Genomic DNA, 23,726 nt, shown 5'->3' with positions numbered 1-23,726 from the left:
ATGCAGAGGGTCTTGAACTTGATCCTTGCAGCCACCGGAAGCCAGTGGAGAGACTTCAGGGATGGAGAGATATGATACCTGGGATTGAGGCGAAGGACAAGTCTTACAGTCCTGTTCTGGATTAGTTGCAGAGGGCGGAGAGTAGAGGAAGGCAGATTGAGAAAGCGGTTGCTGCAGTAGTCCAGCCTAGAGAGAAACAGGGCTCTGTAGACAGTGGGCTTCTGAAGGAAAGTGAGAAAAGGAAGAATACCCCTGAGGAGATACAGCTAGTAGTGGGACTTCTTAGCGAGGTCCGTGAAGTGAAGAGAGGAGGAGAGAGTGGAGTCGAAGAGGACACCAAGGTTTCTTGCATCATAGGAAGGTGCAGGAAGGGTGCCCAAGAAGGGCGACCAAATGAAAGAGGGAAAGCGGCAGCAGGGGTCCCGATGAGAAGGATCTCAGTCTTACTAGCATTAAGGCAGAGATCGTTGGAGGCACACCACTCCTGAATCATGAATAGACAGTCAGGAATGAGCGAGAGAGGAGGCTGAGGGGAGCCTGAAGGAGAGTTGAATGTCATCCGCATAACACTGAAAGTTAGAGGAGAATGTAGAGATGAGGTGGGCCAAAGGGGCCAAGTAGACGTAGAAAAGCCAGGGCTAAAGGTTAGAGCCCTAAGGGAACACCACACATGGAGAGAGAGAGGTGGTGGACATAAAGGACCCAAGTTGGACCTAGGAGGGTCGGTCCAGGAGGAAGGTGGTCAACCAAACCAGGGCCTGATCCGTGATGCACAGGTTCTCATGGAGAGGACTGATCAGGATGGCACGATTGACCGTGTTGAAGGCAGAGGAAAGATCAAGGAGGATGAGGACAGAAGGAGATCGAGATTAGTGAGCAGATCTTCATGGGTATTCAGGAGATCAGTTTCCGTGCCTCTGGCTGATCTGAAGCCAGACTGATGGTCATGGAGACAACCAACAAATTTGGTGTGGAGACTAAGCTGGGAGATGGCCAGGTTTTCCAGGAGTTTGCCCAAGAAAGGAGTGATAAAGATCAGGCTGTAGTTTGCCAGACAGGAAGGATCGGCGGAAGGGTTTTTCAGGAGGGGGTGCACAAGGGAGTGCTCTAGCTGGAGGGGAAAGTTCCAGGTCAAAAGAGTGATTGCAGAAATCGGCCAAGGCTGGAGCGAGGGTGACGATGTGGTCCTTGATGGTTCTGGAGGAGCAGGGAAGCCCCTGCTTGGACAACACTTTCATAGATCGGACTTGTCTAGAAACATTGTCAGGTGTGATCAGAGAGAAAAGGGAGAAAGGAGGAGGAGAGGGAGAGGCAGCCAGAGGGGGGCTGAAAGATATTAAAGGAAGAGGAGAGCGAGGACAGGATGAGATATTCCAGATTTGTTCAAACATGTGAACGAAATACAACTGGAGGATGGGCTTCTGTTGGATGTTGTATCACTTTACTCATCTATAGAGCACAATGTTGGTTTGACAGCTGCTAAACATTTTCTTCAGTCTTGTTCTTCAAATGTTCTGGCACACACAGAAATGATTGTAGAGATGTTTTGTTTTTGTTGGAACAACATTGCATTTTTATTTGACAATAAGTTCTACAGACAAGATCAGGGGACTGTCACGGGCAGTACTTTTGCTCCACTCCAAATCTTACAATGAGATGGTGAGAACAGACCATTGTTTAGTCTTCCGCTAGCAAGGAGTACACAGATAAAGTGGTTGCCTGGTGGCGATACACTGATGATTTGTTTATTATTTGGAGAGGAGATGAATGTAACTGGTTAGAATTTTTCAAAAGATTTATTTTGAATCATATCAATCTACAGTTTACGGAGACCCAAAGTTAATCAGAAATTATATTTTTGGATGTTGCAGTAAAACTTGACAATTTAGGGGTGCATACTACTGTCTTTAAAAAAAAACGAATAGTTCAAATATGCCTATTCATGCCACCAGCAATCAGTGGCGTAGTTGTATAAACAGCATCCCGGTTGGTGAAGTTATTAGGTACAGACGGAATTGTACATATATTGAAGATTTTGATGTAGCATGTTCATCTATGGCAAATACTTTTGCAATGCGTGGTTGTTAGGGAGAATTCTCTCTTTAGGCTGAATTCCCTAACCAAGTGAGTCCCCCAGCAGCTTTGCTGGATTTCTGGAGTTGTTTTTTTTTTCCTCCTGCCAAGAGTGAGACTCTTTTTCTCCCACTCTTGGACATGATTTATGGTATTCCTTTGACTGGTAATGTGTTTTATGGGCTATGGGGTCCTTTACTCCATAGGGTCTCGTGTTTTTCCTATGTGTGTTACACAGCACCCTCCGTGCAGTAACACAGGGGTGTCATAGTGACACCCCACCATAGACTCCATACCCTGGGACGGACTACTGTCTCCCAGGGCATGTAAAGTCACCATTGGCTTTACTAGTCCCAAATTAGTAACAGAAACCAGTACAAACCATCATATTGTGGACCTACTGGTCGGGGCAATTCGATTGCCCTGGGGTCTGTTAGTCGAGGGGGCACGTCTCCGTCCCCCCTGATCGAGTTTTGGCTGGTGGCAGTGGAAACTACTTTTTATATTCGACCGCGAATATTTTCCTATGGGATTTTCCCATTGTTCGAGGCTACCAACTTTAATTATTTAATTCTCATAGCCTCGAACATACCGCCAGTTTATTTAATTAATATTAATTCGCCGGTTGGTATTTTTTGCCAAGCCTCGATTCTAAAATGGCGTTTGTGTTCTCTTCTGTGACTCCAACCCAAGTCGAGCCCTTTGTTCCACTTTTCGGCGGGCTTCTCCACAGAAGCCTCCAAAAGTGGTGCCACTCTGTCTGGGTACCACAGGGGGTGTGGGAGGGGGTTTAGGCACCCTGGACTGAGTTACCTTGGGAACTCAAGTCGCACTCTTGTGTGATTGGCCCAAGTGGTGAGCCGGCCGGCTCACCACTTAGCATGTTTGATTGACAGCTAGGCTGAGTGAATGGGGGTTTTCTGCATAAAAGCAGGGCTTTGGGGACTGGAACTTCAGAAGTCACCACAGGACCTGAGAATCCGACGAGGGAGAAGCTGAGCCGACCTACCACAATGACACAACCGGTGGAGCCCTGCAGAACCGACTCACCACTTCCCGACGACAGAGAAGATCTCCCGGCTGGAGAGGCTTCTTCCCCCGACTGGTGGGCACAACCAGTTTACCTTCCTTTCTTCGCACCCCAGCCCGGTTTGTGGTCGAACTACCTGTGCCAAGCACCCCGGCGGCCGGATAGCCACTCACCACTGAACCGCGAATCACTGAACAGCTCCTTGTACCTGAGAAACTCCGCGGCTGGTTTCTTCCCTGGCAGTGCAACGGACTCCTGTCTTCCTCCACAACGAGATCCCCTCTTCCCCTGGACGAAGCACCGACTTGCACCCGCTGCCAGGAACAACTGCCCCCGCTGGAGCGTTCTCACCACTTTAAGGTACCGTGTCCGCCAGGCCTCCCTTTCTAAAGATTGCTACAAGGCAATAATAACCCCTTAACCTTCTGGACTGGGCTGGCCGCCTTGACCCTCTAACTGGTCCCTTTCTTTGGTCCAACTCCTTTTTGAACCTTTACAAGATTTTTGTGCACTGCAACCGTGTGACCTTGGACACATTTCGTTTGGATCCTCTGAAAGTGGATCCGGCCGCTTGAACTCTAACTTCACGGTTTTACTTTGCCTTTCCCTCTTGTTATGTTCTGATAAAAGTGTTGGGATCTGTTTCAACTTGTTCTCTGCTCTTCTCTCCCTTTTTAAAATGAACTATTAGAGTGCCAGCTACGTTAAGCGCTCACCGCTGTCTGAAAATAAGTGGGGCTTTACTTAAGACTTGTCTAATATTCTTTTAAGGGAGTGTATATCTTTTAGTGACCGTGTTTTTGAATTGCTTAGTATTAGTGCCTGTGTGTTTTTCTAGATGTGGTTTTAAATAAATAATTATATCTCTTTTACACCAAGCCCTGGTCAGTGTTTACTTGTTCTACTGTGTTCTCTTGACCTATTGTGAATACTCTGTATACTGCCTAACTCTTCTTGAGGGAAGTCTGACTGCTCAGCCACAGCTACCAAGTGAATCTGTGTGGTACAGACTGCTACCAAGTGGGTTTACTGCCAAACACCTGTAGTCCTAAATCTTTTGCAGTGGCCCCAGAGGGAACTGCACAGGTTTCTGCCTAACAGTGGTTATTCAAAACAAGTGGTTGAGAGTTCTTATATAAAACCTACAATGGCCGTTTGACATCCTCTTTTGCATTCTAACCAAATGCCAAAATCTGCTAAAGAGGGTGATGTGAGGCTAATTTGACCTTTATTTCTCAATCTAATTGCATTATGTGTGAGGTACAGAAACATTGGCATGTATTAAGGATTGATAAAGATCTATCCTCTTTGTTGCTTAGTAATCCACATCTTACGCTCAGAAAGTCTCCATCTTTGAAAAATAAAATCGGTGTCCATTTTTATATCTTCGAATTGAGGAAGCACAGGAGCATCTTTGTGGCTTAGAGAACAGTCGGAAAGGCTTTTTCAAGTGCTGCAAATGCAAAGTATGTACCTATGCTTCTCCCATGACTTCTTTTAAGCATCCTATTGTGGGTTTTAAGCATTTGATTCAGCAGACGATTACTTGTAACAATACTTTTGTTGTCTATGTCATTTGCTGTCCATGTAGAAAATGGTATGTGGGCAGTACTACCTGCAAACTGAAAATCAGGATTCAACAACCTGTTCGAGCAATCCGAAGTACTGATACCACAACCATTTGCCAAACATTTTCAAGATTATTATGAGGGGAAATTGGGTGTTTTTACTTTATTTGTTATTAATCATGTCCCACAACACTCTCAAGGGGAGACAGAACTTTGAAGCTTCAACAACTTGAGACAAATATTATTGTAGATTTGGGCATAACATTGATCTGGAGCTGTAAACTTTTCTTGGGACTTGAATGAATGACATGATTGGATTGGAAAGGGACCCTGCGGCGTTAGATCCGACCCCGCGTTAGAGGGACAGATCTGACCCTGCAGGGGTGAATCAGGTAAATAGGGGAGTGGAGTTGGGGGTATGGGGGTTCGGTGGTGTGAGCGCATTTGGTGTGTGGTTTGATCATCTGATAATGGATCGCATGCAGGCAATTTTGTTTGACAGTTTGCTGCGATCAATTTTCAGATGATGAAACACCACTAACCCATTTGCAGTAGTACAGACAGGAGTAGTGGCTAAACTGCCTACTCAGCCCCACACTACCAGCTACTAACCAGCAGTTACCCCAATCATAACAGTAGGGGTTACCTCTCTCTAGAGACTAACTGCGGGTTATGGATGCCTGGGCTAGGGTGGGAATCCCAAGGGAGGACAGAGGGAGAGGGACAGCGCTAGCTCCATTTTCCCAACCCCTTTTCCAGCCGGTACACCCTGTTGAACCATATGCTTCTCTATACTGTCCATTATTTACAACCCCAGTCGATGCAACTTCGGTTGGAATCCCTAATAAAATCCTTGAATCTTCATTGTGATTGAATTATTCAGGCCACCTGAGACACTTCATTATTAGTCTTTGGTGCTCGACAGCATTGTGCAGGGCTTCTATGCGCTTTTTCCAAGGTCAAGCCAGCATCAAGAATTTGGCAATTGGAATCGAGTCGGTTTGAAGGTGGGTTGAGTCAGCATTCAAGACAGCGAGACAATGGCTTCCAATGGCTCAGGGCAGCGGCTGAGTTGGTGGCATGAAGATAGCTCTACTGGGGCAACTTGGCATTCAAGGCAGTTGAATTTGATGGCTTCTAGCAGTCGAATCAGCGCCAGAGTCAATTGCTCCCACAATGAAAAGCCTGCGATCAGGTTGCAATGTGTCGGTGCGCTAAAATGGGTCTAGCCGGTGCCTGGATGGCTCGAAGTATGGCAAGCAGTTCAAGGTTTACACAGAGTACCAAGGCAGCACTGTGATGGGTCCTGTGGTGGCTCAAAGGAATCAAATGTGGTTGATCCGACTAGAAGATATCTTAAAGTTGAGAAACAGGATTCTAACTGATTCTGGGCTGCTTGGCACCTCAATCCGGGGGTTCCGAGACAAGGCAAGCCCTTCGGTTCGCACTTCCACAGCAATTTACCCCACTGCACCTTGGGGATGGTTAGGGGGCAGAGCTCTCCTCTGCCTTTGGTGCCTTCTGTCTTAACTTACACAGAAGAGGACTTTGTCATAAACTGTATCCCCAATAGAGGTCCAGTGAATTCTTATTATTCTTGAAAGTTCAGAGATGAATCAAAGGAGAGGGGATTTCCTGTTCTTATGAAGGCAAAATGTCACAGGATATTGTCCTAAAGGAAGCCTGCTGTAAGGGGTGCAATTAAGGATGTTGTAACAAGTGACTGTTGCCTTCTGACATCCCACCCAGAGCCCCTTCCCTGCAAGAAATGGTGGGGACAGGAAAAGGTAGCGAGTCCCAGCAGAAATTAAGATGGTGAAACCCTTCTCTCAGCCCACCTCTCCCTCCTGGCTAATATAATTCCATCCCCTTCCAATGTCTACTGACTTCAGACACACTTGAGTGTCTGCACCCTGGTGTGAGAGTGGCTTTGTTAGGCGAGTGCTGCATTTGAAGCACCAATTCCCAGGAGACCTCCTGAGGGAGGCTCCTGTGCCCTGGGAGGAATTTGATGACCTTCTTCACAGGGATCAAAGAGGCAGCATCCAGACCATTGTTCCACATGGCCTTTGTGGACACAGACCAGACACCAATACACATCAGTTCTGTCAAAGCTGGGCCCTGCTCAAATAGCTGACACTAGTGAGGTCAAATTGCTGTGGTTGTATAATTGTCTGCTCTTAGCAGGCACAATGCCACAACCAGGCATGGCTTATGTTTAAAGATTTAGGTGCCACCAGATTGAATGCAGCATACAATTAGGTTTTGTATCTGAGGTGCAGAAAATGAAAAAGCCACCTATGAGTGTTGAGTTCCAGCAGTGGTCAAGACTGCCGTTATGACTTTTGAACCTGCAGGGCGGGTGCCACTGCAGGGTTTGTGCTGAGGGTGTCTGTATGCTATCCCAGCAAAGACGCATGTTTGTACTATAATTATGGCCTGGTGTATTTATGAAAAGAGGGGTCCAATTAGCAAACCTTCCTTTCCGCAACAGAATTACCAGCATTATATGTAATAAAAATAACAAAACAGGGCTTTCACACCCTCAAAGCTGGAAATACATCACAGAAAGCTGCTGACCCAACACTCGTTTATGAATTGAATTTCAACTCAGTCATGGCGTTCAGTATTGCTCCACGGGTAAAAACTTGACGGAGCTTGCTGTGCTTCTTAATTACAAGCAGATAGCATTCTCTCTCTCTCATCTCCTCACGGTTCTTACTGTGTCTGCATTTGCTGGTACGGAAACTCCCATGTCTGATAATTTCCCTGACTTGCACAGGGTAATCTTAAAAGGATTCAGGCTTATTTAGGGTGTTATTTATTGTTAGAATATCATATCTTTGGAAACCATTTTCTGGTCCAGCTCCAGTGATATTAAGCTTAGGCACTGCTAACGCATGCTGGGACTTGTAGTTCGGGTTTATCCTTTCTGGTACTGGCTCACTTGGCTGAGCCAAAGAATAACAGCATCTCTCTAAGGTTGACAACCAGGGGAACCCGAGTCCCTTGTGGCTTGCCACCCTAAGAAGGGAGTATGGGGAGTTCTTTTAACTTACCGCAATGCACCATAAAGTAGGTTCTTTAATGATTAGAGGACTGAAACATGTAGGGAAAAGCAGTGTCCCGGTGAATAACAGACACCTTTGAGATGTATTGAAAGTGACGATAAATGGTTGATCTAAAAACACGAACACACGTCAGATCATGTTAATTGGTGTTGCTATGAAATGTAAGTGTGTTCTTAAACAATGCATGTTTCCTGTAGTGGTTACTTTAAGAAATATTATGAATATATAGGAAAATGTATGTTGCTGTTAAGATAGTTAGCATGCTACGCAGACCATCTGTGGTGCACACATACCAACTGGGGATTTATGTTTAATAGTTTAGCATTTCCCAGATCATCTTCATAGCTGGGCTATACTTCCTGTGGTTGATCATGTATGATAAGAAAAACGCTGGTAGACTGAGGGCAGATTAGTAGTACACAGAGTTAACTATTACTGTATATTGTCAGAGTAGGCATGGAAATCAGAAAGTGTAAAATATGTAATGTTAATGCACTCAAATCCCTACCTAGCTCAAACATTCTCTTCTTTCTTTACACCAATCAGACTGTTGTCCCTTACATTCCACTGAAACTGCTTTGATGTATGTCACAAACTCACTCCGATCTTCTATTCTTATCCTCCTTAATCTCTCTGCTGCTTTTAACACTATTGTTCATCCTACCCTTCTTGACCCACTATTCTCTCGGTTTCTCAGACTCTGTCCAAGAATAGTTTCTTTCCTACTTGTCTAATTGTAGCTTTTCCAGCTCTTGGACTGCTAGTGGCTCTCCCGCATTCCCTCTTCAATTTGGTGTTCATTTTGGGTCTCTTCTGTTCTCTCTCTAGACCTCCCTATTTTCCACCATTATTGCTTCACTGGGCTTGTCAATTCACTTCACCGCCGAGGATCTTTGTCTCATTTTCTGCCACTCTTTAATTTTCTCTTTCTGCTTGCCTCTTTGAAATACAAGCCTAGGTGCACTCTCACTTTCTTCATCTAAATGCCTCTAAAGGTGAAGTTCTCTTTCCCTTCCTCAACAATCTCTTCTCCCCTTAGTCCCCATCTTTCTGTAACGCTCACCTGATTCCCGTAGAGGCGCCGGTCTTGACTGGGCGTATACCGTATCTGCAAAGGTGATGTGTAACACACGGCTGGCTCTTTGGGCTGGACCTCTGTGCACTGTATGTCTGACTTGAAGGGTAAGATGTCTGCAGATAGAAAATATGGGATTAAGGAACTGGGTTATTGAATGTCTCTCTCTTCTTCCCTTTCTCTTCTCCTGTAGATCCCCAAAGGTTAACGCTCTCACCTTAGGTAAGTGAACGCCGTGCTCTCCATCTGCCTCCGGGCAGGGTGCTGTAACCAGTTTCTTCACTGGATAAGGGGAGCAGGCCTCTTGACTTCAGAGGACTGCTGTCCATCGTTTACTGCACGAACGGTAAGTTTCGAGTAATTCTAATTTCTTTAAAGTCTTTAGTGATGATGTTTCTTGTTTTGCAGGGTTCCGGCGATGTCGGATGACGGGCTGAAGTGAGTTGAAGATGGAGCCCGTGTGATGAATAGAAGCGCCTGGAAGCACGTAAGTAAGCGCTTGTTGCCTGCTTCACGATGCGCTCTGTCTTTTTATTTTGCAGGTACAAGTTCGGAGCGGCTGCAGGGTGCCGGAATACCCACTGGGTTAGATGTGGAAAGGAGTAATGGCACGTGAGTATTAAAGTTCCCCAATGTCTTTAAACGCACCTTGTTTTGTCTTTCAGATGCGGGATGCAGCGCCGAAGGCCTCCGGAGCGTGCGAAGAGTTGGTAAGCTTTTGTCTTTCAGATGCCGGAATGCAGTGTGAAGACCTCCGGAGCGCACGAAGAGTAGGTAAGCCTTTGTCTTTCAGATGCCGGAATGCAGCGCGAGGCGTTGGTGACAGCCGATAGATCAGGTAAGTGAAGAGCTGTCACTGAAGACCGTAATGCTAACCTGTTCTTTCTTGTCTTTATAGGTGTTGCTGAAGACTGGATTCAGGATGGTAAGCCTTTTTCCTTAGGCCCAGGATCAGATGCAGAAGACACGATGAGCGTTCTGCTGCAGAGGATGCAGAATAACGCAAAGCAAGATTCATCCATCGGGTGTGGTTTAAATAGCCTCCTGTAGTGCTTAGGTGTCTCCTTCCACAGCCACGCCTAGGTAAGAAAAGAGTTCCTGCTTTCCAGAAGAGTTCTGAATCTAGGGAGTGGCTCCTGCCCCACCCAACAGGAAAAGTAGTTCCAAACAGAAGAGGATCAGAGGCTCAACTGGCAGGCAAGTAAGCAGCATGGTCTGCTGCAGGTAAGTCCACCCAAGCATTATGAGCCCGGCGCTTCCAGCGCTGGGACTGGGCATATTTATGAGCCTGGTGCCACTGGCGCCAGGACTGGGTCCAAAAGGTCCCAATTGGGACTGGTTGGCACTCGGAACCTGGGTTATGGATCTGCTTCCAAGGGAGTTGGGAAAACCCTGACCTTTTGGAAGCAGAGATCATGACACTTTCCTTTCCCTCTGCCTGTCTGTCTGTCCTCCTTCTGCTTGTAATCTCGGAGTCCTCTTTGACCACTCTCTCTCCTTTTTCCTCCCACATCTCTAATGTTTCTCGCTCCTGTGATTTTCATTTGTTCAAAATCTGCAAAAACATCAGTCTTTCTTTAAATCACTGCTAAATGACTTATCTCTATGTCTATTCTCTTTGTCTTTGTTCTGACCTACTTATAGGGCTCCCTGCTTACCAGTTTGCTTCCCTTTGCTCTATTTTTAACTTTACAATCAGACACTCTTCTCCCTTCCTCCCCGCTCCTCTATTTATTCTTTTCACTATCCTAGCGCTTCTCTTTTGAATCGTGTCTTCTCTTTCATTTTCTTTCTATTGTCTTTACATGTGTTAATCGGCTAGCTCCTCCCCATCTTTCTGATCTCCCTTTACTCCACTCCAGTTGTTTACCCTCTTAATCCCAATTTCTTCTTGCTGTCCCTAAACTGCCCTGTGCTCAGTCTCGATTTCCTTTATTCTTCTTACTAACTCCCAAATACTGGAATGCTCTATTACTTTCTCTCCTAAGTTCAACTTTATTACGCTCTAACTTAAAAATTTTATTTACATTTTCTTCAGCCTAGTGAAACTTGTTTGCTGTAACATTTTTCTCCCCGTTTTTATTGCACCGTCTTCCCACTTTGTAGAGCGGTTTGGAGAAAGCGCTTAATAATAAATACAAATACAGAATACAAATACTGAGTGCTTATGGCTCATTTAAGAAACCATTGGCAATGGCAGAGCACTCTTGGTCGGGTCACACACAAACGCACGTGCGCTTACCTGATCCTTGGCAGTGGATGACAAGGATATTGGCCATTTCTGCAAACTTCACACTGGACGGATTCTTCTTAATCTCTTTCAGAAACTCTCCAAGTGCCACTTCACACCTATGGGAAACATGCAATGTCAGCAACTTAACAGCAAATGCATTTTCATCCACATTAATGTTTGGCATGTAAATCTGCAATAACAATCTAAAATGACAAGTGAATTAAACATATGGCAGGAAGGGCACATTCAGAAGCTTCAATCCCATCACAACAAAATTGCCGTTTAAAATGCTGGTCTCACAGGACAGCATGGTGTTAGGGAGACAGTTTCAAGAAGAGCTGTTAGAGTTCAGTAAATAGTCTTTGCTAGCACTTTTCCTATCTAGGCCATGAAGTTTCAAGAGACACCAAGGGGACCAGTTGTGTGGATTTGGGCAGTCTTTGCTGGGAAAGAGTAACCTTTTGAAAAGTGTCCCAAGGAGCAGTCTCTGGACTTCCGATGGAGTGGAAGTCACAGGAAACCTTCTGTGAAGAAGAGAGGGTCGAGAGATGAAGAAAATAAACAGAGAAGAGGCTCACCAGCAACGCTGGAGAGTTCGGAGTTAGGACAGAAATACACTTGGACCAAATAAGGAGTTCTGCAGCAGCAGTTTGGCGGTTTCCAGGGGTGCTTGTTTGGTAACCACATTAGATTTCTGTGACACCAGCGCAGGAGGAACCCCAAAACCCTTGGGGAAGACATGTATTCACAATTCAGTGGTTCCTAGGTTGAGCATCCGAGTCAAGAGTAGATCAACAACCCCCATCCCCAGCCCCTCCGTTCTCTGCGAAGAAGGCATCGCGATCGGAGCCGCAACAAGATGGAGGGATAATCAGCCTCCTAGTGCACCAGGAGAGGAAGGAGGACTGCAGCAAGAGAAAGGAGGGGGCAGCATCAGAACGGATGCCGTGGGAGAGCGGCGAGAAGGTGCAGCACCATGGAGAGGAGCACGGCTCCAGCTGGCAACATCAGCTGGAGCCCATGAGCAAGGGAGACCCACTAAACTACCAGGGATTGATTTTAATAATAAAGGCCTAGAATAAGGCCTCAACAACCAGTGACAACAGATCCCTATAGACTGAGTTGTTGTGTGCCCTGAACGCAGTGAGCCGCATGACCCAAAAAGGGGACAAGGCTTAAAGCCCTTATGAATCTCTCAAGCCTGACCCTCACATGCCCCCCTAGGTAAGGAGATTAGGTATGGACAGAGAGCCAATCATGAGAGGTTGAGGACTACATAATAGGGAACTGGGACAATGTTCAGTGTGAGTTAGTAGGGTATGGTCACAAGGTGGAAGAAGGATAACCAAGAGACCAGAGGGGGACAGAAAGAAGAAGCATGGAGGTAGTTGGAGAGAGGGGTTCTGTGGACTGATTGTGTGCATGTGAGGAAAGAGAGAAATAGTAGTACAGTATTAATAGAGAAGAGGTAGTAGTGGAAGTGGAATAGGAGTAGAGGGGAGATGGCAGTAGCACTGGATGGTAGTGAGCAGTAATAAAAAGAAATGAGTAAGGGTAGTAGCAGTAGGAGGCAGTAGTAGCAGTAAGAAGAGAGGTGGTGGAAGTGGTTGGAAGAGTAGTAGTAGTGACAAGCGGTAGTAAAGGAGAGGCAGTGGTAGTAGCGGAGAGTTAGTAGTGGTGAAGAAGCAAAGAAGTAGAATGGGGTAGTAGCAGTAAGAGGAGAGTGTATGGTGACAGTAGAAGGAGGTAGTCATGGTATGTGAGTGGAGGAAGTGAGAAAGAAGCAAAGTGGTAGAAGATGAGGAAGGAAGGTGGAGTGAAAGATTGGAGGGACAGAACATTAAAAGGGAGGAGGAGGAACAGCAGAAGGGCAAGGGGAACTGTGCATGACTTGCAGGAGATTCTAACAGGATGAGTGTAAGGCACCATTCCCCAACTCTCTCTAGAAAACTAATCAGGGATCGGAGAGAGAGAACTAGAAGGCCCCTAGGGAGTTAGTCAGCCAACACCGTAGAGAAACCACTACAACCCAAGTCTCGGCATCAGAAAGAAGGGGTTACTGCATGACAGCACTTACAAATGTTACGGACGCCTGGGTTAGGATGGTGATCATTCACAGGAGACTAGAGAGGTATGGGCCATAGCGCTAATTACCACTTCGGCCCAATGAACATACTGATAACATCGTAGTCTGCCCGCTGTAAATTGAAAAATAAACACCTTTGAGATTTTTACAGGAGTCAGTACATGTTTTCTTTTTGTCGTCCCATCACAGCTGTAGTTGTTGCTGCAAGGTTCCCACATTGTCCATGAAAATAGGTATCTGCCCCCCAAGGATGGCATTGGGTTGAGAAAACACAAAAGAACGACTAATATTGAAGAAAAGCTTGTGCAGTCCCACTGGACAGAAGCAATGCCCAGAAGAAAGACCAAGAGAGGAGTTCAACTGTGTGACTGCATGATCAGAGGCAGTACAGGCTCCTGGAGCTTCCCAAAAAGGGGGAAATGAAGCCAGTGTGCTTTCCTGATGTCCTGGGATGAAGCATCCCTGGTAACCATGGAGAATTCTTCAGAGTTCCAGCAGGAAAGTACAACCTGCTTGTTGATCTGGTGAGGCAGGTACGATCAGAAGCTTCAGGGATACGAGCCCTTTCAGCCGGCACTGTGAGCAAGTTACCCCACCAACGACGAGGCGAAAGGGGTGCTGCAGTGTGTTTCAGTTGGTCATTCTGGAGAGGCAGAGCTTTGCTGTAAAATTCTTCTAAGCATCAAAAGATGCTGTTGCAAATCATCAGTCCTTCCTCAAGCAGCAGGCCTTACAGGATTGCAGGTATAGAGTTCCAGAGGAAAACAAGGCGAGTGTCTTCTTTCATCCCCCTTGGGAGGTAGTGAGTGAACAAAGAACCCAATCACAAACCAAGAATCATGCAAAGAGAGGGGTGGGTCAGCTAATGACACACTATACCTCCAAACACACTGATGCATTATGGAAGGCTCTCTCACACAAAGGAAGTATTCCATGCCACACCAGACGGGCATCTGCACATGCCATACAAAACTGGTTTCAGGCTGACTACAGCCTCAGCCCTGGGATACAGGCATTAAGTTGCCAAAGATAGCTGCCACCTGTCATGTACATAGAGACAAGGGATACTCATGTGACCCTCGGGTCTTCGAGGCAATCAGAGATGACCTCCATTTTGGTGAATGGCTGGGTCAAAAGGTTCCCAGAACGGTAAAATGGATTACACTCTGTTGAACCATATTACACTGGTGACAAAGCCACCACCAGCCTAGTTAGGTGGCTAATAGAGATGGGTTACCTTGTCTGGAACACCATGGGGCACTGTTGGTGTAGACATGACTTAAGATGCATAAGTACTTGTGAGGGGTCAGAAATGAGAGCCAGACACAAGGTTTTCATCTTTTTGTCAAAGAAGTTTATTAAATGAAAAGGGGTTGGGAAAATGCCCCGTGACTCTATTCTAAAGAGGAGTTTCCCTACATATTAACCAAAACTAAGGATCTGTGTCTGTGTCAGGATGTCAATAACTGAAAAATCATCCTGGTGTCCAAAACCCCCCATCCCGACCCTCACACCCTCACACTACAAACAAAACAATACAAACGTGTAAGGAAAATATCTTCCATCTGAAACGGGAACAAAAAATAGTGTTCACAACTGAAGAAAGAATAATTCCATCAAAAATGTTCTCCAAGGTGGAAGCCCTTGGTTCCATAATATGGCTCCCTTCTCCAGGATTTTTAAGTAGAGTGAAAACAGTTTATTTTAAAAGCAGTTCCTTTGTTTCCTGCTTTGCTTCAAATGGTTCACATTTAAACAGTAGCTCCTGTGAGTGTCTCTTTAGTGCAACTTTTTCCTTGATTTGGAAAATCAACATCAGTCTTTCTTTGGTTCAGAAAACAAATACCAATCTTTCCTAGGTTTAGAAACTACATACCAATCTTTCCTTAGTTCAGCCAACACAATGTTTCTTTAGTTTTTCTGGAGCTTGCAAATTGCCTGGTATACCCTCCTGCCGGGTTAACTTTTGCAATGCCCTCGGCCTGCAATACTCTCCTGCCAGGGCTCTGCTTGCATTGTCAATTGCCTGGTGTACTCGCGTGCCAGGACTTCACATTATGAATTTCATTTGCTTGGTATACTCCCCTGCCAGGAGCCAGGACTCGAGATAGATTTGCCATATGGGAGCGTGATTATACACCTGGAATAAATGAAGGGACCCATCAAAAGCACTTTATAAGTAAAAACCATCTCTGTGATGTCTGGAGAGAGATGGAGAGAGATTAAGCCAGGCAAAAAGGCCTTCACATTTTTCTCAATCCTGCATAAAACATACACATGAATAGACTACATATTTGTTGAAAAAGGTAAAGAATATGGGATAACTAGCAGTGAAATAAGGAAGATCACATGGTCCAACCGTTAGATGGTCGCCTTCACAATGGAGAGTGGGGACATCTTTTACGGGGATAGCAGAAGGCATTGCAATGTCATGCTTTGCAGTCTTTAGAGAAGAACTCAGCATGGAAATAGAGGACTTCTTTATGAGAAATAGTGAAGAGATAAAAAAATCAGCACGATATAGCAAGCCGCCAAAGCTACATTTAAGGTTTTATTAATCAGGGAGGGAGCCATGAAAAAGAGGGAAAGGAGAATACTTGAAAACAAGAGTTGCATGATTTAGAAAAGAAAATTCGAAAGAGGGAAGAAGTAGGGAAGAAATGATTACATAACCCTCAAAAAACAAGCTTAGATTGTCGTCAATAGGGGAAGTCTCTAGGAAGCTCTGCTGTCTAAAACAAAGGTTCTATGAAAAAGGAGAAAAAGCTGATTCCTTACTAGCAAATAGGCTACAATCACAGAGGGCAGAAAGAAAAGTCAACCGTTTTGAAGACCGCGAGTGGGTAAAACCTACTCATCCAAAGAAACCGATTAACTGCTTCTCCCAATACTATCGAGCTTTGTACAAGAAAGCAAAAAGGTCTACAGGATCACAGACAAGGAACTATTTTGAAGGGGTTAGAGTGCCCAACCCTTATGAGAGACGTTTATGCAAATAGATTCCCCCATAAAGGAAATTGGGGTATGAATGGCAATTAAAAACATGTCCTCTGGGAAAGCTGAGGAGTAGACTGGTTCACTATATACGTTTACAAAACTTGCAGATCTCCTCGCTATATTCCCGACTGGGTTATTTAACAGTAAATTGTAAAGTGATGGGACCCCAAGCCCTTTTGTTTGAGGCCCTTATCATTGATAATTTTGAAGAAGGAAACTTCTCTAATTCTTGTAATTCATATCGCCCTAACTTGTTACTAAATACAGACACAAAGATATTCACAGAGACACTTAGTACCTGGTTGAATGTAGTCCTACACGATCCAATACCTTCAGACCAGGTGGGTTTTGTTTAAGGATGTCAAGGAGCTGACACATTGGGAAAAACACTCAACTTAATTAAATGCAAGACAATGAAAATGATGCGGTATTGCTCTCCCTGGATGCAGAGAAGGCGTTTGACAGGCCAACTGGAAATCTATGTGGGAGGCCCTGGACGCTTTGGGGCGAGGTGGATAAAAGGGATTAATACTTTATACTCCAGCCCTAAAGCCCAACTAATCGTGATAGAATGCCATCAGATGAGTTCCTCATAGGGAGATAAACTTCATAGGGATGCCCCGATCCCCTATACTATTTATTCTAGTTTTGGACCACTAGGGGAATCAGTAAAAGACAATTTGGAGATACAGGCGATTAAAGAGGGAGGGAAAGAAATTAAATTGTGCCTAATTGCTGACTATATACTAGTAACATTTAGAAAATTCCCGCTCTTCCATACCAGAAAACTTGAAATCACTGATACAATTTTGTCTGCCTTCAGGCCTCAAAATAAATGACCAAATGTTGGTACTATTTCCTCTAGGTTACCCAGATGAGGTGATGAAGTGTCCCTTCCTTTTCAAACACAGGGATTGACCATAAAATACGTAGGACTACAGCTAAACAAGGATCTGGGAAATGTATACGAGACACATTTTCACACATTATGGAGAAAGATAAAAACAAGATGTGACAAATTGGTAAAAATACAATTGTGCTGAATGGGAAGATTAAATACGAATAAGATTAATATTCTTCCTAGGGTTCTATTCTTGTTCCATATGCTTCTGGTCAAAACCCCAGAAACAGCATGAAAAGAACGACACTCAAGAGATTTTTCGGGCAGGGGAAGAGAGCTAGAACTGTCTATCAGCTGCTCGCTCTTCCAAAGGAAGATTGTGGGGTGAGGCTTCCGCATTTTGAAAAATACTAGAGCCTCACACCTGAGTATATTAATAGATCACTTAAAGGAAAATGCTTGGAGACGGTGGGTTTTCTTGGAAACCCACATTGTAGCTACAGTGACTATGGGTGAGTGGTTATGGGTGCCACCCAACAGGCACTCCTGAAGTCTGGGAACACCAAATATTAGGCTTACTATGGGCACTTTGGAAAAAAGAAAAAAGTAAAGATGTCCTTTCGACACGGCCTTCACCATTTAGCTACCTTTGCACCTCCCCCTCATTCGAGGTGCTATGGAGGATCCCCAGTGTTTGCAAAAATGGTATGAGCAAGGGTGCAAATTGGTGGGTCAATTGAGGAGAAAGCAAGCTTTTAAATCAATACAACTGGAAGACGAATTAAATGTAGGCAAACTGTCTGTTTTCACTTACCTGCAACTGAAGGGAATCCTTTCTGCCCCTAACCGGGTAGAGAACGTTAAGAGAGGATTGATACCCTTTGATTTTATACACACATGTAAATTATAAGGGCCTGATAGCCCAACTTTATAAATCTACGAAAAGCTATCAGGAGGGTAGGATTTAAAAACCCAGTGAGGGCAAAGAAAAATTGGGAAAAGGATTTGAGTTTAACCATTTCTGATCATTTATGGAGGACCACGTGTTTTATGGATTTTAAAACTTCAGTGGCCTGGCGGTACAAGATGCATGGCATAAAGCTACTAGATAGGTGGCAATTCGCCTTGCGCAAACTGCCCCAGATTTTCCCAGGAAAGAGTGCCAAATGCCGGAGGAGATGCAGGGAGAAAGGCATGTGTGGTGGGCCTGCCCGAAAAATACAGATATTGGGAAAACGTAATGCGATGGATCAGCGAACTTTAAGAGTTACCAGGAGGACTAGAACCCTTGCTGATTTTATTTGGCACCCGACACAAGGAGGAAAATACGACTGTCACAGATGTCTCATTTTTTGCTATTAGCGGCCAGAGCTGCCTATCTATGTTCTGGACGAAGTTTAACGCACCCTAGGAATAGCTACAGAAAGCATGGGACATCTTCAAGATGGAAAGACTAACTACCTGAGAATACCGAGTAGGAACATTTAAGTGGAATGGCATTGGTTCCAAAAACAAACAATCCGCTGTGAAGGGAAGCCACATGTACAGAAGAAAGAGTACTTACTTGGTGCATATCTTGACTAGGGCATGGGGGTAAGGAATGCTTAGAAGAATATAGATATTGGAACCTGATAAACATGGCCAAAGGAAAAGGGGAACTGCACACTCTTAGAAAGGGAGGGGTACAGGAAGGGGAGATAATGTTTCCTATTAATTGTTTGTGAAATGCTATCTGTTGTACAAATAATTAATGCATGAAAAACATTCAAAAACATATTTTGGAAAGAAAGGTCTTGAGGTGCTGCTGCACTCATTGGAGGAACCTGTGGGAAATCTCAGAGAATGAGCCACAAGTATTAAGCAACCTTTGTTTCCCCTTCCACCAAGGAAAGTGGCAGAAAATGGCAGTTAATTAATATAGCAATGACCAATGATATCAGACCAACTACAGTGCCCCTTTGTCAAAGTGTCAAAGTACTGTCTCCAACATATGTTGATTTGGCTCAACAGTGCTACTGCTTTGACCAATGGAGGATTAGAGGAGTCTGTGTGGACTCCCCAGGATTCTAATCTTTAATATCCATACCATAAAAAATATCTGAAGTGTATACGATAGATCACATATATCTTACAAAGGTTAAAGATTATTTACAAATGTGAAATGATGCATGGAAAAAGTATGAAATGGGAACCAATAACACTTTTCTGAAAAATTGTTTATGGCTCTAAAAACAGGAAAACCTTAGTATCAGTGACTTTGAAAAATGAGGCTATGGCTGACAAAAAGATGCACTGCAAGAGGAAAAGGGGTAAGGTAGCTTACACTCAATCCTGTTTAACTCACTGTACAAGGGGCATAATTCAGGAACCTATGATCATACCTCATACTCTTGCATTGAGGAGACAACAAATGGCTCCAGCATCCAACATACAGTGTTCGAGGCAAAACTCTTCAGTTTGGTCAGATCGCAGAAATGACCGGGAGTGGTGGGGTCTGCTTTCTGGAGGAAAGGTATGATTGCTTGCATAGTCGGCATCCATCTGTAGCGGGAAGAAGACCATTGATTGATGTCTCCAGCCCATGTTGGGTAACACACCCTTAGAAGGAGAGGTTGGATGGCTCAACTATGGCCAACCCAAACCGAGCCAGACTGGAGTGATAGCGAGGGAATCCACTGGTGCAATCAGGTGCTGGCCAGAGGAAGCAAGTGGAAGACAAAGACTGGAGCAAGCTAAGATGGAGTGGTAGTGTATGGATATTCATACTGCATGATTTCTTCATAAAATGGTTCAACCATACCTCTGTATTATGATCCTCTCTTTTAAGGTGGTTCCTTGATGTTCAATGTTTGGATCTCATTTTCTTTACTTAAGCTAATCCTCTTGGCACACCACCATTGGTCTTAATGCACATTTCCTCTGCACTATGCTTATGAAAGCCTAATTTCCTTGAACGTTTACCGTGTACAGTGTGACTCGTGAATGGACTCAGACGAACCTTACATGCTTTGATGCTTTCGTCAAGATCTCTTTACTCCTGCCAGTTTATCCCAGTCAATGAAAATAAACTCTGCCTCATCCCTGCATTCATCACTCTTACTTAACTCACATTTTCCTAATTTCTTTGCTGTTGTCCCCTAGGATCTGAAAGAGTCCATCCAAGATTTCAGGCAGATAATCAAGCAGGTTAATGTCGGGCACAGACTCCAGGACGAGGATCTATAAAAGAGAAAGGAAAGGTGAGGACACAGACAGGTGGATGAATCTTTTGAAACAAGGTGGTTTAAAAACACTGAAAAGAATATTTCAAAGAAATATATTTGTATTTGCCTTAGCTCATCTATCAAGGGGACCGTTGCAGAAGCCATGCTTGGCCTAATGGTAGATCAGAATGTTGTGGATTGAACAAGAGGAGACAGGTCTCATGATTCAAGCATGCTTCACCAACATTAGTTTGCCATCTGGGAACTGCAGTGGGCTATCACTGCTCACCCAATCTGACAAATAAAAACAAATTTTACTAGTGAATCCATATCACAGGGAATACCATGTTCAATGTCCTTGGCCTCCATTTCCAAAACTTCTAGTTGTTAAAAGGTCCCAATCGAGGCCATAAAACAAACAAAATTATTTTTAAAAACCTATAACATTATGTGAAAATATTCTCAATAAGTGTCATAGCCGGTAAATAGGTTTTTAGTTCATATATAAAATGAAATACAAGAGCACTAAATTTGAGCACTAAATCTAGGGGTGGTCCCTGTATATTTTTCCTCCACCTTGAAGAGGGCTCTCACAGCTCCCTACTTTCGAAATGTCTTGAGAACTATTGAATGTCTTGAGAACTATTGTGTCACAACAGCCAGCATACCCCTACTATCTAAGCAACTTTTTATTTATTTGTAGAGCGCCTTAGGCCTGTGGGCAATCGGGCGCTACACAAAACAAACCAGACAAACAGCACAACAAACAGAATAAAAACAAAAGCAGTAGAGTCAATAAAAGACCATAAAGCAAAAATACCAAGGGTTCAAAAAAGGTTACAAAAGGCAGAAGCAAATAAAAACAAGGTACAAAAAATACAGCCTAACCAATCTAATTAAAAAAATAAGGTTTTCAATGCCTTCTGTGGGGGTGTGGAAGGAGGAGAACAACACAGGTAGCATGCTTTTTGGTGAAAGACTTATTTTGTACAGAAAGTAAAAGAAAAGCCTATCTAGCCTAACACTAAGAGGGGTTTCCCTACTTCAACTAGAACACCAAGGAAAATGTCAGAATGTCCGGAACTAAAAAGTCCACCATCCAGTGTCAAAACCCTACTTCTGTTCATTATATTCCAAAATAAACTAAAGTGAGTCACAATCGTCTTGGTCTAAAAGAATGACTCCCTTCCCCTGGACAAGTACAGTTCTATACAATCGGCCGTTCAATGAAGAAGGGGGAATGTCTCCCTTCCCCTGGCCTTTCTCAGGCTTACTTTGAGCCCCTCCAGTGACTCACTTGACTGCTTCTTCACAGTATCCCTGGTACATCCAGTGTCAGGAATACTGTCTCTCCTCTTGAGGGTCCCAGACCACTTTATCTTGGCTACTGGGGTTCCAGACCCTTCTCTCTGTGTTTCTCTCTCTCAGTTCTTCGACCCCTCCACACTGGCCTCTCAGGTCTCAGATCCCAGTTTCTGTGTTTCTTTCTCGGGTCCCAGACCCCCTTTACATTGACTTCTCAGGTCTCAGACCCCTAACTCCGTACTTCTCTTTCCTGGGTCACAGACAACTTCATATTGGGTTCCCGGGTCCCAGATGCTGTCTGTGTGTGTGTGTGTTCCTCTTCTCCCCTCGAGGTCCCCGGGATGACCCTTTACCTTCTGTATGGGGTCCTGGTCTCCCGCCTCGGTCTTGGGCCTTCTGGCGTCTTCTGATGGTTCTTCTGTCTTGTTTCCTGTTTGCATGTTGCAGCACCCCAGCCCTTTTTGTGAGCCCAACTGCACGTACCTGCGGGACCCTCTTTCACGGTGCTCTTCCACGTCAAGAGACTCAGCCTCTTCTGGCCTTCAATCCTCAGGCCTATTCCAAGCAGATAGGGATGCCGTTTCTTGTTACACCACATCCCAGTCAGCAGCTGTATGTACAGCTCTTCCGACTGCACTCTGGTTGCCTTGCTTGTGGTGCCTCCAGGGAGGGAGTGACACTGTTAGTCCTTCCTCTCTTTTTAAGTTCCATGGAAGACAACAGCTAGACTGCTCAATGCAATGATCTGTATTGCAGATTCTCTTCCTCGTCTCAGTACGCCGAGGTGACAGTTCACTGGAGTCAGCCCTGATCATCTTTGTCGCAATATTTTGAGGCAACAGTTCACTGGAGTCTGTCCTAATCTTCCTCGCCCCTGTACCAGTAGTAATACTGGTATGGCAAAAAGACATGGGGGTTATGTAGTCAGAGGAAAAAAAAAGAAGGTGAGGGAAGAACAGTGGCAGAGGGTATATTTTACTGCATTAACCCATGATGTCCTTCCTGTATCCCAGAGAAGGAATCCCTCCCCATGAGATCCACCGCTGAGTACAACCCCCGGGGGACTATCGGGTAGCGGCCTGGGCTCATGGAAAGGGTCTCCCCCTTGGGGAGAAGGGACAACATCATAGAATTCATCACACTTCTTGAATGGAGCCAAAGATGACGCAGAGCGCAAACGGGCTTTTAAGTGGTTCCAAATTGAAAGAATTTGCCAGCTCTCTCCAATTTATAGCCTGGTACAGCAAAATCAGGTTGGATCTTAGAACCCCAGCATGCTGTTTCACTGATAATCTCTGCCTCATGCAGCTAAGGTTATTACCAAGCAAACACTGTGATGGCAAACAGCCTGAACTTTATTTGCTCTCTCACTGGAAGCCAGCGTAAAGCCCACCTGGCCTCAATAACATGTGTGCGGCGCTTCAAACAAGCCCCTCCTTCACTCCATTATTCTGGACTACTTGCAGCTTCGAAAGATTTTTTTTTATAATTATTTTTATACTTACACGTTTTTCTTTATGTATAGTTAAAACATGACATTGCAGTGTATTAAAAATCAAATCAAATTAAGTTTTGTATACTTGTTCAGATAATCATTCTCGATTCGATCAAATTTTCAACAATTTCAAAGGAGAAGAGAATATAGAAGGGGGGAGGGAGAGGGAATTCCATTCAGTCGCTATCAAGTGATCTAGGGATTTGAGTCAAGGTTTAAAGCTAATAGAAATCAAATGGTTGCCAGATTTAGAGATCTAGAATTCGAGTTACAAATCATGGACCACATATCTTTACTGTTAAGTGTTTTAAAGTCACCTAAGTGTTTAAAAAAGCTCCCATTGATTCCAAGATGGCCGCCGGTCACTGAGGCTCCATGGCCCCTGAGCTCCGCCCGGGTGGGAAATTAAAGGTGAAATTAGCAACTTTAAATCCAAGCACAATGGCAAGTTTGACCCGGGAAAGCATGTGGAAAAGACTGCAGGAAAGGAAAACTGAATTGGGGCTGCCACACTCCTGACGAGCAGCTGGCTCAATGTGAACGCAGCAAGGAGGAGGCAAGCACTGTGGTGACTCCGACGCAAAGTAGCAACCTGGAGGCGAGGGCCATAGAAAAAGTACCCGCGCCCCGGAAACTGGGCAGGGTGAGGCGATGCTGGCTCGAGCGGAGTCCCCCACCGGACATTACTACACCTGCGCCAAGGGACAACCACAGCTGTGGAGCCGGTCACTGAAGCGGAGCAACGCTGC

The 23,726-nt window shown here is 44.8% G+C and overlaps 1 protein-coding gene across 4 annotated transcripts in view; it reads right to left on the bottom strand.

The window, feature by feature from the left end:
• Positions 1–23,726, bottom strand: part of VAC14 (VAC14 component of PIKFYVE complex) — a 1,997,670-nt gene that overhangs the window by 1,543,053 nt on the left and 430,891 nt on the right. For all 4 annotated transcript variants that reach the window (XM_069654807.1, XM_069654798.1, XM_069654816.1 and 1 more), the window contains exons 7-8: positions 20,084–20,193; positions 11,060–11,166 (exon numbers count right to left, since the gene is read on the bottom strand). In XM_069654807.1, the coding sequence (XP_069510908.1) occupies positions 11,060–11,166; positions 20,084–20,193 (217 nt within the window). The remainder of the gene's footprint in view (positions 1–11,059; positions 11,167–20,083; positions 20,194–23,726) is intronic.

This window comes from Ambystoma mexicanum, chromosome 1p (assembly GCF_040938575.1).
Source record: "Ambystoma mexicanum isolate Mex_15411 chromosome 1p, UKY_AmexF1_1, whole genome shotgun sequence".
NCBI classification, from domain to species: domain Eukaryota; kingdom Metazoa; phylum Chordata; class Amphibia; order Caudata; family Ambystomatidae; genus Ambystoma; species Ambystoma mexicanum.
Note: the sequence above shows the minus strand (reverse complement) of the source record. Positions and strands in the feature narration are given on the sequence as shown.